Genomic DNA, 15,530 nt, shown 5'->3' with positions numbered 1-15,530 from the left:
GTGAATGGGAAAATGGTTGGCTACCTTTTATCGTCATTTTAGTTCTAAACTTATATTCTGATGTATAAATATATAGCTTGGAGTTAAAGAGGACGTACCACCAGGTACGTCCTCTTTAACCTGACACAGGGATAGAACAGTGCCGTCACGTGGAAGCCGTCACGTTTTTCGAACCGCAGCCCGGTTCTCCTGTACGGCGCCGTTCTTTCCACGGTTATCGGCCGGTGCTCAAGCACTGAAGGTAGGCTGGCGCCCCCGGTGGGAGGGAATTCCCTCCCCTCTATGACGCTGCTCAGTTAGAATCAAAGGAGCCACGTCATAGAGGAGAGAGAATTACCTCCAGTAATTGAGCACTGTGCTGTACGGTGCTGTACAGAGGAACCGGGCCGCAGATCGAAAAACGGCACCGGCTTTCCCGTGATGGAGCCGTTCTTTCCCTGTGTCAGGTTAAAGAGGATGTACCTGGTGGTACATCCTCTTTAAGTTTGTTTATCTATAGATATAGAAGATAAAATTCTAGCTATCTTCAGCTAACTCTGGAGCAAGTTTGAAAGCCTACTGCATAAGCCTTACTGTTGAGTGTATAACAGAATGCAGTGTATCATAACTACTGACAACCTATGAACAAAATATAAAAAAAACTTTTGGTGAACGAATGATACCAGTTCTTTGAATTAAAGTATTAAAATTTGAAGGGTAACAATCACCTTCCTGAGGGAGAGTGAGGTGGCCTCAATACCATACAGCTGCTGGGCACAGCTCTCCAATGTAGTCTCTGGTGGGTCAGCAATTTATCATTTTTTATATTTAATTGTCTGTCCTGGTGGCTGGTAACTAGACATGAAGGCAGAGGTGCAGCGGCATGTGATCACGCTGCCTCCACCCTCTTTCCAGCCACTCACACTTGATTGGCAGCCTGAACGCTGGGCTTTGCATTAGGTGCCCAACGCTTAGGTTGCCAATCAAGAGTGAGTGGCTGGGAAGGGTTCGGAGGCAACACGATGAAATTGTCGCTCCACTGTAGACTGGGCACAATGTCAGAGAGCAGTGCCCATCAGCTGTTAGGTACTTAGACCAGCTCTTTTTTCTTCAGGGAGGTGATTGGTCTCCTTTTCGAGGATTGGCACTTTAACGTAACATAGTTTTTATGTCTTTCTCCTTGCATATTGTCTGACCCTACAGTACATGTGCTATCATAGTATGCATCCAATTGCAAAACATGCTTTCCTGAACTTATATAATAGCCAGTGAATTGACTTGCAGATACATATTTCAGAGCAAAATTAAACAAGGCTTATTAACAAAATAAATTGCACTTTAAATATCTTGACTACTGTGCATGTAAAAAGTCAGAAAGCATGGAGATACTTTGTGGTGATGCAATTTAGCTAGTAGGTTTGACAGTGATTAAATGGGTTTTCCATTTTAAAATGGATGCTTCTCTCAAAGAAACATTTTAATGAGGAGTTGCTATTCTTTTGCTTTAGTATTTTCAACACTTTATGAGGACCTGGACCCCTGTATAACACTTTAAGCCCTGAATGCAGAATATCTTTGACAGGGCTGGGGCTATATCTCAGTACATAGGCACTGCCCTACAAAACATTGAGGTGGGGTATGTAATAGTGGCTACTGCAATCAATATTATTATAAAAAAAAAGTATTAGTTATTTTTTTTTATGGCAAACCCTTTTAATACATTTTATTGGTAAGCATGTGATTTAGAGAAGCTTATAATACTGATTAATGATTATTTTTATGTGACCTCAACTTCTATTCTGAAAAAGATTCTAAGTTGCAAAATTTAAGAACATGTACCTGCTTACTGTTACATTTTACAGCAATATAATCTAATAGGAAAGCTAGTTCTCAATAACTGACCCATGTAAGAGCTATTGATCAGCCGATGGACAAGTGGATCATTTATGCAGTTGGAAAATTCATTGTAAGTGGTAGCATATTGATCCGTATAAATCGGGCATAGTCAGTTGACAATGATAAAATTAGGAATTTTCAAAAGATTGTTTGAAAAAATTTTGATTTTCAATTTTTACCACCCAAAACTAATAAATACCTTAAGGGATGTAGATTCCAAAATGGGGCCTTTTAAAGGGGTGTTTATTATGTTTTGGTACCCCAAGGCCTTTGCAGTCTTTTAAAGGAGTGTTTAATATGTTTTGGTACCCCAAGGCCTTTGTAGTGAAGCAAGAAACAGACATTACTGGTAATACATTACCAGTCTATTTGGAATATACTTCTTTAACAACAATACCTCTCCTTCAGCCAACCACAAATCTACTAAACTATTCAGGGATAACATCAAATTTGCACTAACTTTTCTATCAGGGGAACTGTATCAACTGCTTTGCTGAAGTCCAGATAGGCAATATATATGGCACCACCTTGGTCTGTAGTTACTGGGCTCTTTTCCACTTCCTTTTTTGTTGATGGATATACAGTAACATAATCCCTTATCTAATCATCAGTGATGTCTCCTGGAGGGATTGGTAATACAGTTCCGTCAGGGGGCCTGAAATCAGAGATCAGAGAAACAATCACTAATAAGTTGACCCTACAGCTATAAAAACATTTCTTTAAGGCCCCCAGCACTTTTTACAGCCATAAAAGTAATCTCTATGAGTGTTACTTATAAGATCCGAAAATGCGCTTTGTAAATTTTACCTATGTAGGATTTACAAAGTGCATTTTTGAGCGTTTTAAGGGCGGTCCTCAGCTGCTAAGTGTAGTCGTGACTATTTAGGAGCCTGCAGCATCACAGAAGAGCCAACTGTGAATGCCAACACTCTCAGGGAGGTTAGATTGTAAAAGATGTTTCCTGACAGCTGTGACTTGATAGCAGCTGAGGACCACCCCCATGCCTATTCAGGTAGTATTTACAAAGTACATTTTATGGCCGTATTAGTAACACTCTGCGATCTGGCTGGATGGAAACTGTGCTCAATTTGTTCTGTGCTGTGCAATGTTTTTATAGCTGCACAGTCAATTTTCTAGTGATTTGTTCCCTTTAGGAACTTTGGGGTCAACATCATATGGACCCATTGCCTTATTCAACTTAAAATAGACAAGTTCCTCTGAAACATTGGCCTCTGAAAACACTGGGACTGAACTCATACAACTGGAGGCAATGCTACTGCATGTTCACCGACAGTATATTATAATTTAAAAGCCTCCTGCTGAAAACACTTAGCACAAGTAGCTATTCAAATGGTCGGCAACTGCTCTATCAAGAAATGGTCGGCAACTTCTCTATCAAGAAAGGTTCACTTCACTGTGCAAACTGACAGGTCTTTCTGCGGCCGGAATTCACTGAACCGCATAGATACCATTGAAAGTAAGGTTATGTTCCACCCCGCAAAACTACGGCCGTAGTTCTGCGGGGAGAACTACGGCAGTAGTTTTACGTAGTGTGAACATAGCCTAACTGTCAGAGACAGTTTCTGGAAAATATTTTAGAAAATCACATAGTTTTATTTTTAAATAAGTATTAGATACAAAAAAAAAAAAAAACTGAATATTTGGTTACATTAACCTTTACAGAGGTCAGATGTTTCCTGTAGTTCTTGAATGTCCCATTCCTCCATACAGATCTTCTCCAGATCATTCAGGTTTCAGAGCTATCGCTGGGCAAAATTGAGCTTCTTCAAAGATTTTCAGTTAGGTTTATGGCTATGACCACACTGTGCACTATGCACAATTCTTATTGGATGAGAATGGGGCTCTTCATGCTAATGACAACAAAAATACAAACTTCCGGTAACAGAATGGATTGCACTCCATTCAGGTCAGCATATGCTTTAGGCTATGTTCACACTGCGTATGAATCCGTCCGTAATGCGAACCGTGAAAATACGCACGTAGTTTTGAGGTTGATGCGTTCGCTTGAAAGTATACGATATACGCCTGCACAGTGCACACTACGTATGAGCTTACGGCCGGATCGGATACAGCGCCGTGAAAAATGAATAAGACCATTGTTTGAGGACGGAAATGTTGAAACTCACGGCCGTGGATTTCCATGCAGTCCCGTACGAAGTACTTATTTCAGCCAAATTGAACTTGATTTTTCGATCCAAAAGGTTCTGTGTGGTTTACGGGGCTGGGCAAAGATTTCCAAGTAAATGACCTGCCTCAGATCGCTTCGAAACAAGCTAGGGAAGCATAACTGTACTGCGGGCATATGTTCGCGGTTCGTATGCATCCGGCCACATGTCTATTTTTTCCACGCCCATAGTTTCAGCCGCACATGTACGGCGGGGTACGATCTACGGACGGATTCATACGCAGTGTAAACATAGCCTTAAAGTGGAACTCAAGCAATCCCATAAAAAAATGCAAAAAAAGCATATAGATGCATTGATCTCCCACCAATTATTTGACACATTTCAAACTTGTCTATGCTGTTCCAGATCCAAAACGTTACTAACTATTTTAGTTTTACATCATGACACCCAGCATCTCCCAGCATGCATTGCACCTCAGAACCAACTGCCAGGAACCCGCTCCTTTCTTGTAGCATTTGCCCACCACTGCCTTGATCTGCTTCTGCTTTGCACAGTAAGCACAGTATTTATCTATTTGCCTATCTATCTATCTATCTATCTATCTATCTATCTATCTATACACAGATAAATAGATTACAAAGAGAGAGACATGAAATAACAAGGTCATCTATTCCCTATGAGGTGTTACAGCTTGCCTGGCAATAGACGAGACAGATCATGTGACCTCTGGCTCAAAGAGGAGGGAGAGGACAGAGACGTCAAGACAAAGTTTACCAGGAAGTTTGATGTTCCTCAAACAAATAGCTCAAACCTATTACAAACAAGCTTATATTATGGGTGGAGATTGAACAGGATTAAATCTTTCTTAACCATAGTTTTCCTTTAAGTCTTTCCTGATTTTTTTGGTTCAGACTGTCCACTATTTTTGTAGCCTGTCTTTGGACCTGTTCTATTTTATGAATATATTTTTGTACGTGATGTCTCCAGAACTAGACACAGTATTCCAGATGTGGTCTCACTAGAGGTGGTCTCTATACACAATCTCCCTCTTCCTACTAGTTATACCTCTATACAGCTATACAGCCTAGCATACATTTAGCTTTCCATACTGTCCGTAATTACTGACAATAAATTCTCTATCTGCTCCTTATAGGGGACTGTATCAAAAACTTTGCTGCAGTCTAGATAGGCGATATCCTTGGCACTTTTCCTCTTGAAACGTTTCTCCATTTAAGAATAAGAACTTGTATCCTCCATAGCAGAATTTCAGAAGAGATGAACAGGGGAAAATATTTTTTTGATAACAGCACGATTACTATTCTTCTTTGTCCAAGCAAAGCACAACAACGACAGCTACAGATTTTGCTTTCCTCATAAATGCAAAAGAGAACTCCCAAAATACTAAAGTACCTTTAGCAACAACACCAATGCCAGTTAAATCAGCTGCGACTTGCACTGGCTAGTGATCCCTAATATCTACCTCCCTTTTCAAATTAATTTACTTAGTAAAGAGGAAATCCAACAAGGAGCAGCTAAATCTTTAAAGATTACAATGTCTCACTGTTAGATTGCAGGTAATGAGTCTAACCAGTGAATGTGATTGCAGTCTGACATGCAAGTTACAGTGTCAACAACACAAGTGTTAGCAGAAATCCTAACCTGCTGGTTTTCTGCATGTTTAGAATTACTGCAATTTTATTAATGCATTTTCTGAAGCCTTAAAGTGAATCTGTTAACCCCTCAATGCCTACAGAGCTGGTGGCACTGCTGGATAGATACCAATAAAAGTATTCACAACATACTTTGGTTGCTTGAGTCTATTTTTTTTTCCAGTAAATAAATGCACTTATTCCAGCTGTGAATAGTGTCAAGTAGGCGGTGTCCATGGTCCCCAGAACCCTAGCACTGCTACACCACACTTTGCTGTGTGTCCGCCCCTTTGCATAGTTTGTGGCATGCAGGGCCAACTGCACAGTGAGACCTAGTAGTTCTAGGACTCAGAGAACCCCAAGCCCCACCTTCTTGACACTATTCACAGACCTAATAAATGTATTTTTTAGGTTCTCAATTAGAGATAAGCCAAACGCTCATCTAAACAAAGCGAATCACTTCGCTTTAACAGCGATCAGCTCATTAAGCCGCCTGCCTTTCAGCCCTACTCTACTTTCTACTGCTCCACCCTGGGTGTCGGGAAAAAGCTGAATGCAATCCTGGGAAACTGGGAGAATTTTCCCAGGTTTGGATCAAGCATTTCCTTGCATCCTGGGAGGAGTGGCAGGGAACGGAGCAGCGATGAAAGTCGTCGTTAATCTCTATTTTGAATGATCCTATTGATATCCAGTGCCACAAGAAAAAAACATTTTGTTCCCTTCTGATGCTGTTGCCACTTCAAAGATGGATTTGTCTCTGTAGTGACGGCCTGCTGAGCCAATCACTAACTGAGACATGACAGCGCTGTGGCCAGTGATTGGCTTTTACTGCTGAGATAAGTCAATTTTGGAGGTGGCAGCGAGATTTTTCAGTGGGGGACCCAAAGACACTGTAGGAGGGCATTGGGGGAGTGGAGAAGGGAAAACAAACACCATATCATTTCATATTTTTCTGGCATGTAATGTGACCTAAAATCTGCAATTTTGGACTTAAGTTTTTTTTTAGTTTATGCCATTGATCATGCGCGATCAGAAATATGATAATTTAATAGTTCAGACAACTAACCAGCCCGCAAGTGAGAACAGAAAGAATTCATTTCTATGGCTGGTAGATGTAGGCTGATATCACCTGAAGATGGAAAGTTCTGTTACTGTGCCAAACCTCTTGTGCTCCAATATAATAAATCTTTTTTTTAAACCTCAAATTTAATTTAATTTATTTTATGGAAAGATGCTTTTCTCACCTGAACTGCTTCCTTCCAGGGACTATTCCATGCAGTTGAATAAGGTATTTTACAGCTAACATTTTCTCAGAGTTTATGGCTAGCACTCAGTCATCCCAGAAGATGAGGCTGTTTCTATATTGTTTTTTAATGTGTAGTCTTCCAAAATATCGACCAGCCATAAAGTAAACAGTAATTTGTTACTACATTGACAGATAACCAAGACTTTAAAGGGAAACTAACAGCAGGTTATACAAACCTAACATGCTGATATGTCCCTTAGTTTCTTACTTTTGTCCTCAGCGCTATTTCCGTGTAGTTTGTAGTCTTTGCGCAGGACTCTGAGGACGGTAGTCCCACCCCCAGTACTCCAAACCACATGATTAGTCTATGGCTATGTTCACACATAGGGGGAGATTTATCAAAGGGTGTAAAATTTATACTGGTGCAAACTGCCCACAGCAACCAATCACAGCTTAGCTTCCTGCTCTGGTGAAAGAAAAGAGGAGCTGTGATTGGTTGCTGTGGTCAGTTTGCACCAGTCTAAATTCTACACCCTTTGATAAATCTCCTCCATAGTGTTTCTGTCAGTCTTTTGGGCAGTATTTTTTCAACCAAAATAAGGAGTAAAACAGGGCAAAATTATAATGGAAAGATTTGCCAGGTTCTGTGTTTTTAACCCATTCCTGGTTTTGGTTAAAAAATACGGACCAAAAGACTACAAACTACACAGAAACTTACCTTCATCCTCAGCGCTCCATGCACAAAAGGGACATACTGTATTAGCAGGTTAGATCTAACCTGCTGATAGTTTCCCTCTAATATTAAAGGACAGATTTACCTTTCCAACTAATTTAAAAAAAAAATCAGTGCCTCTACAATAAAAAAGGAAGCAACTAACTAATTCAAAATGTCATTTTGTGTCAGCTCCTATGTAGACCCATGTGTCTCTATACCAGCAGATTGCAATGAACTGTGTAGTCTGTTCCTGCAGATATTACCAAATTATAGTTAGAACAACTGGGGGATAAGACTGTGGAGAATTTGCTGGTAGTATGAAGACACATATATCTTTATAAAAGCTATACACACTAAACAATATGACATGTTTATTCAAATTGTTTGCAAAGTTAGCTCCTTTTTCATTTTAGATGCATGGAAACAACAAAGAACTTCCTACGGTTGAACCTTCCCTTTAAGCTATCTCTATGGGCCAGATTTACTAATCCTTTAACAGTGTAAATGCAGCCCAGGCAGTCTGAGTATGCACAAAATTTTTCACAGTGGCTTGTGCTGTATTGCCCATTTGGCACCTCTTTAGACACTTTTGCCTAATGGTGTGCTTAGACAGAGAGATTTATCTGACAGATTTTTCAATCCAAAGCCAGAAATGGATTTGAGAAGAGGAGAAATCTATCTTTCCCAGCTTTGGCTTCAAAAATTCATCAGATAAATCTCTTTGTCTAAACACACAATTACTTTATACCACTTATTGGTTGGCTTACTTTCTGCCAGTAATTTAAGGCATTTCCGACCCTTTTAGCCAAGCCACAATTTTTCTTTCTAAGCCACAACATTTTGGTGGACAAAGTGCAAAAAGTGCCTAAATGCAACACAAGGACTTTTTTTTCCGAGGCACATTATTGTGGAATAAATAAAAAATGTGTATCCCTAGATAATCCTTAAATTGCACATACTCTAGGGGGGAGATTTATCAAAGGGTGTAAAATTTAGACTGGTGCAAACTTGCCACAGCAACCAATCACAGCTCCTCTTTTCTTTCACCAGAGCTGGAAGATGAGCTGTGATTGGTTGCAGTGGGCAGTTTGCACCAGTCTAAATTTTACACCCTTTGATAAATCTCACCCTAGGTGTTTTTAAATCAGGTGCATCTTTCTAACTGTCTGGTAGAAGTTTTCACCTTGTTTAAGTTGGCTTAGTTTTCAGCAAATTTGTGGTACATTTAAACCCCACTTGTTTTTCAAATAAGCCCAACTTAATATGTGGTGAAGGTCATGTAAGACATGTAAAGTCAAGTTACCAAAACAGTTACCAAAAATATGAAAACCAGGAATGGCAAAGAGCAAAGTTTTATTTTACCATAGGGAAAAGTCATTAACATCATGTCATTCTTTTAGATCTAATGGATGATACAATGTTGGAGCACTCAGCCAGTCCATCACAAGGTACTGGCAGATCTGGTGTATTGTCCCAGCACAGTGACTTTGTGTAACTAATTGCTGTCTGATGTCAGACGTTGTGTGTGCAGTCTTGTTTGTTGATCTCATGGCTCACACATTTCATCTCTATGTTAAAATTCACAAGAATAAAAATCATCATTGCACAAGAGACCCAAGAGAAAAATAATATAAAAAAAAACTTGTCAATTTGTTGATGATTCTGTTTACACAGAGCATAAAATTAAAGGCAATCCGCTTCAATTTTAAAAGCTACTTATTCTCCCTAGAAATATCCAACAAGATAATTTTCAATTCAATGCTCCTTGAAAAAAATTTAAGCAAACAACTGTCACCTATAGGTGACACTACAGAGACTATAGTATAGTAGAGCTATTTTTCATACACTCATGCTGGGAACGATCATTTTAGGGCGAGTTACTGTAGCCTGTATATAAAATATTAGATGTTCTATTCAACAGTATGGCCAATAACTAGCTGGCTACAAGAGCAAAAAGAATGACATCAATTAATGTAAAATAAAATGAGTGAAAACAAAGTACTGGCATATTAAATACCTTCTATTTTAAGATAACTATACTATAAAAAACGAGTATTGTCCCTCTTAAAAGATAAATTATTGTTTAAGGCTTAGTTAGAATCGGGACTTACTGATAATCCACCATGACAGCACCATTAGAGAGATTGCCCTTTGACCCTACATAGGGACAAGAACACCAAGAGGTTAAAGTATGCAGAATGGCATCGCCAGTAGTTGCTCTGCAGATTTGTTCGATGGAGGCAGCCATTCTCCGAACCCTAGATAAGTCTATTGCACTCGTAGAGTGAGTCTTTAGACTGGCGGGACCGTCTTTTAAAAGTTTGCCCATCTTTATCTGTGATTGTCATATTACAGGCATAATGATCATGGATGAAATGGATTGCCCACCCCTTGGACCCATTCACTTATGGGTCCATAAATACAACAATACTGTGTGCATGAGCCCTAACTATAAACTATACTAGTAACACTATGTTAAACATCTACAAAACAAGGCTATGGTCAAACAACTTCTTTTTTTGCTATTTGAGTCTAAATAACGGCCATTGTTTCATTTAGAGATGAGCAAGGCGAATCTGACAAATTTTTATATTTTTTTTGTTATCATGCTTTTAAAGTGTCACAATCATTTTAAAAAAAAATGGACATGTTATAGAGACCTGTCAAAAATTTTGATTGGTCTGGGTCTGAATGTTGAGATCCATACCGATCGTGAGAACAAACCAGAAGAAGACTGTGCGAAGCTCAAAGGTCTATGCAGTGCAGGATAAAGCTCAAGACACCTTTACTGCACATACTCCCTGGGTGGATGAGCGGTATGCTCACTAAGGGCCCGTTCTCACTGAGTAAAACAGGCTCCCTGCCATGGAATCCTGCCTACCTTAGTGTGTCAATGGGATAGCTCATTCGCCTCCGCTTCCAACCCTCTCCGCTCAAAGATTGATATATCAATTCATGTCAGTGGCTGTAGCGGGGTCCTGCCTCCACCGACCCTGTACTTCTTCTTTACATAGTCCAATTATCGGCAGGGTGTTTTGCTAGACATGCTCCCACGGCTGACAAAATTACTGATCCTTGATCGCTTTTGGCCACACATCTTCCTGTGTAAACAAGGGATGTGAGTCCAATAATGATAAAAGAAGACTGAGAGCACAGATATGTATATAGGATAAACTGTTCATATAGTATATGTATATATATGTGTTGTCAGTTTAAAGATCACAAGCAGTAGTGTATACTTACCTCCTCCAGAATGATTTATAGCCAGACCGGAGGAGACGTGCTGGATCACAAGCAGCGTGGATGTAGGAATACACTGCTGCTTGTGATCTTTAAACCAACAGCACAAATATACACATATCCTATATGTACAGTATATCTTATATACATATCCTATATGTACAGTATATCTTATATACATATCCTTGCTGTCAGTTTCCAGGGCTGTACGAACATTATAGGGCATTTTGAGCATGCATGAGAGAATGGCTTTCTAAGGGCTTACTCTCACACATCTGCACGCCGCATCATCAGTCAAAAATATATCCCATATTTTTTTGTTAATGGGGGACCCAGCAAGGGTGCAAGGAGTTGGACCTTCAACAAAAAAAAAAGAAAATCTTTATATAAAATAAATTAGGAAACAGACCAACAAATGAGTTTATTCTCAATTATCATTATGCACATTATCATGTTATGGATCCATGCAATATGGATTCATAATATATCACCAAAAGAATTATACAGGCCACTATTATACCTTTGTTTTGCTTCAGTTATACACAATGACAGAGTGTTTTGTTTTGTTTGTTTTTTTTTTTGTTCTTTTGAATTTCCCATGAATAAGTGATCAGAAGGAATGAGGTATACAGTACTTTATAAAGTTAAATAAAGTAGAGCAAAGTCGCACACAGATATACCGTATTGTGGCTTACCATGTAGCTACACATTAGACCATACGGGTAGCTGTTGTCTTTTTCAACCATTACAAATAATGTCGTTTGCCTTCACTTTGGGTCACAATAAGGATTTTGCTTGTAAAGCTCATACAACAGGATTCCTACAGTAGTTGAAACTCTTTTTTTCAGTGGCACAAATGTAAAACACTTGATACTAAGAGGAGAGCTTACAGAATTCCTTCACACTGCCTTCCTTCACACTGCCTTAAAATCCTGTAAAAACGCCAATAAAAACGCCAGTGGACAGATGTTAGCTGGAAGCCATATAGTTGTATTTGGTATTCATGGCACAATGCTCATACAAATGTGTAGATTGATACTGTATTTCCATGTGCCTCTAATTTTATATGGATATTTAGAGTTTTTTTTATCATTGTTCTGTTACTAGAGATGAGTAAACCGGACTCATTACGCACTTTTGCAAAGTTCATAATGAACCCAGTCCAAGATGGCAGCGGCACATAGAAAACAAAAAAGAGGTATGCTTACCTGTCCACGCTCCCTGGTGTTCTCCTATGTGTCTCAGATGTCCCCACTGATCTCAGCCAACTCCAGCCCAATCTGCAAATCACTGACTGAGACTGGACAGCACTATGGCCAATGATTGGATGAGCGGGCTGTCACTCTCCTCTCAGTCAGGAAGTGGAGGTGGCTGCGATCAGTGGGGGACACCGGGGGAGTACGAACAGGTAAGTATTGATGAGCGAACTTGCTAAATTGCAGTAAAACGGCTAAACGCCTGCAATTATAAGTTTTAGTTTGGAACCACCAACAGCCAATACAAAACCAAACTTCTCTTCAAAGTTGGGCAAAACCTGTGGAACCGAACTTTTAAAAGTTTACCCATCTCTATCTGTGACCATGTCATATAACAGACATAATGATCATGGATGAATTGGATTCCCCTTGGACCCATTCACTTCCATGTTGTTCCATAAATACAACAATACCGTGTGCATGACCCTAACTATAAACTATACTAGTAACACTATGTTAAACATCTACAAAATAAGGCTATGTTCACACAACTTCTTTTTTTGCCGTTTGAGTCCAAATAATGGCCATTATTTCATTTAGAGATGAGCGAGGGGAATCTGACGAATTGCAAATTGGGCGATAAATTCACATTGCTATCATTTGCAAATTCGACAGATTGCTAAACATGGCGGCTGCACTGGTTAGCTTAAAGTACTATGTTTTGGCCAGAGCAAGGGATTATCCATAATCCCTTGTGCCCGTCCAATCAGCTGCAAACCCCATTGAGATGCCAGCAAACCCCCCTCTATATATGGTGATTCACTTTGTAAAGGCGGCAGTGTATAATGGAGAGTAGGGTGCAGCAGGCAGTTAGAACAGGGAGAGAAATACAGAGACATAGTGACAGAAAGAAGAGGATAGGAGGGTAGATTGTGGGTGGTTTACTGTGGGAGCAGTGAAGCTATTGTCCAGTAAACTATGTAACTGGGTGACTGTTGTTCATTATACCAAGTCACTGGGTTCTGGGTGTACATTATAGGAAGTCCCAGTTAACACAGTGTCCATCTTGATACCCCACTGGGTGCTCATTTGACAATATCCACTTCTGTCCTAGGAGAAAATTGATATTACTCTGCTGATCCACCAACATCCGCTACTGTCCATTGAATGAGGAAATTAAAGGGAAAATGGACATTTTCACACTTTTGGCACTGTTACAGCAACAGCTGTTGAAATAATTTAATAGTCCCACTATTATTGCAACTATAGTATGTCTGTCTTAATAACATTTGTTTGTATGCGTTTGCGAATATTCGCAAACTTTACAAAACGAATTTCCGAGTGATTAATTTATCTCTAATTTCATGAATTCAGCAACAACTTGTAAACAGAACAATTTCTGTCCACATAGGAAGCCATAGTGAGCTGCTTAGGATAAAATGTAGCCAAGCTGCCAAAGTCAGAATCCAATGTATACAGATGTATATGTGTAAGTTCTTTTTTTACCCTCATAAATTGTGTATTAAATGAAATATGGACATACAGTATAGGAACATATAAAGCCCTGAATTCTACTTGGATAGAAATAAAATATGCAAGTTGACAAACATCTATCTATGACTCCATCTAGAATATTTAGGTGCTCTTGTAATGATGGACAGAATTCCTTAACCAACACAACCCATTATATGGTAACATTGTTCTTAGTTTCAGTATTTATGTTCCACTATGCACAATGTATTCTGTGCTTTTCATTCTGCTCTCTGCATTTTCATCTCTTCCTCTACAAGTCCTTCCATAGGATGTTCGTAAGTTTTGTGTTTGGGACAAGTCCTTTTGTTGAAGCTTTATCTGTACACCCGTTTTGTCATCTGTAAAGTGAAATTTGAATATGTAATGTGAATTGAATATTTCTTGGAGTAAATGTTTCTATGTGCAAATACTTGAGGGCTTCTCTAATTACCTGGGACATTTTTTGGCAATGTATTATCAGAAAAAAAATGCTTTAATAAAAATGTGAAAAGTTTGTTACATTTAATTGTGTATAAAGTTTGGCAATTTTATTTCTATTATGTTTATGCATTAGTTTTGATCTAGAGCATGGCAATTGCAAGTGCATGGGGTGCATGCATGCCTGGGAGAAGGCAACTATTGTTAGAGGTCTCAGAATTTTTTTTTATTTTTTTTATCATAAATAACACTTTGCATAGGTGTCCTAACTGAATGCATTATTTGTTTGTCTTGTTTGTAGAAGCCCAGTGCAAGCCTTACTATTCAGAATACTCCCATCCCCGTCTTTTCATACATCATATGTGCACAAGTCACTACCTAGATCTTTTCATTACTGGGGTTATTGGACTTAATGTTATTACTATGGCCATGGAACACTACCAGCAGCCAAAGGTAAAATTTAAAAAAAAAAACTTTTTTGTTGAGCTTTTTTATATTTAACAAAATCTTGCCCAGATTTACATCTGTAAATGAGCACTTATCTTGGTGATTGGCACTAGAGAGCGAGTAGTAAAATATTTGAAAGCTCGAAATTCGATTTGAATAGACCGTGATGCTCGACTATTCGATCAAATATCAAACCCCATTAAAGGGGTTGTCCAGTGCTACAAAAACATGACCACTTTTGCACCACTTTGAAGATTGGGTGGGGTTTGAAACTCAGTTTCATTGAAGTAAATAGTTCTTAATTACAAACCACACCTGAACTGGAGACAAGAGTGGGGCAAAGGTGGTTATGTTTTTGTAGCGCTGATAACCCCTTTAAAGTCAATTGGAAAAAAATGCTTGTTTCTTAGAAACCTAAATTTAACCACTTGGAGGTTACCAAGTCCATAATGGCATCTTATGATGCACCCACCTCTGGAATGCAACTGGGACAGCAGGGAAGCAGTATTAAACCACTATCACAGGTATAAGCGGTCCCCAGAAGTAATACTGCTCTTTGTAATAGTTAATATTTATTTAAAACAGCTAATTTTTTATTTTCATTTTGATATTTTTTATTTATAGTAGCAAAACTGAAACAAAAAAAATGTTGTTTCAATTAAATATACTGTTCGTTTACAATAGCAAAACTGAAACTAAAGACTATTATAGGGTATTATTAAATGTCTGGATACCACTAATACTGCTAAATACCGCTGCCTGTAACAGTATATATTTAATTAAATTAGCAAATTTTCGTTCTAATATTGTTTTTAAAAGTTCATTTAGATTTGAATATTCGATCGGATACTCCATCAAAAACGAATCTTTCCAGTAGTGCAATACTCGATCGAATAGCTACTTGATCGAGTATTGCTCACTCGTCTCTTATTGGCACTCAGTTACAGAGCCTTCACAAGACCGGATCACTGGGTCATTTGTATGGCTCTTTCTGGCAATCAGCTATCAGCTGCACATCCCCTGTTGCATAGAACAATGTGGGGCTTACAGCTGATTTTTGGCATG

General features: G+C 38.9%; 1 protein-coding gene across 1 annotated transcript in view; it reads left to right on the top strand.

Annotated features, from left to right (window-relative positions):
* CACNA1G (calcium voltage-gated channel subunit alpha1 G) overlaps positions 1-15,530 on the top strand; it is a 359,907-nt gene that overhangs the window by 224,137 nt on the left and 120,240 nt on the right. Inside the window, exon 25 of the mRNA XM_069953244.1 lies at positions 14,320-14,471. Coding sequence (XP_069809345.1) covers positions 14,320-14,471 — 152 coding nt within the window. The remainder of the gene's footprint in view (positions 1-14,319; positions 14,472-15,530) is intronic.

This window comes from Dendropsophus ebraccatus, chromosome 14 (genome assembly GCF_027789765.1).
Source record: "Dendropsophus ebraccatus isolate aDenEbr1 chromosome 14, aDenEbr1.pat, whole genome shotgun sequence".
In the NCBI taxonomy this organism is placed as follows: Eukaryota; Metazoa; Chordata; class Amphibia; order Anura; family Hylidae; genus Dendropsophus; species Dendropsophus ebraccatus.
This window is presented reverse-complemented; position numbering and strand designations above follow the sequence as displayed.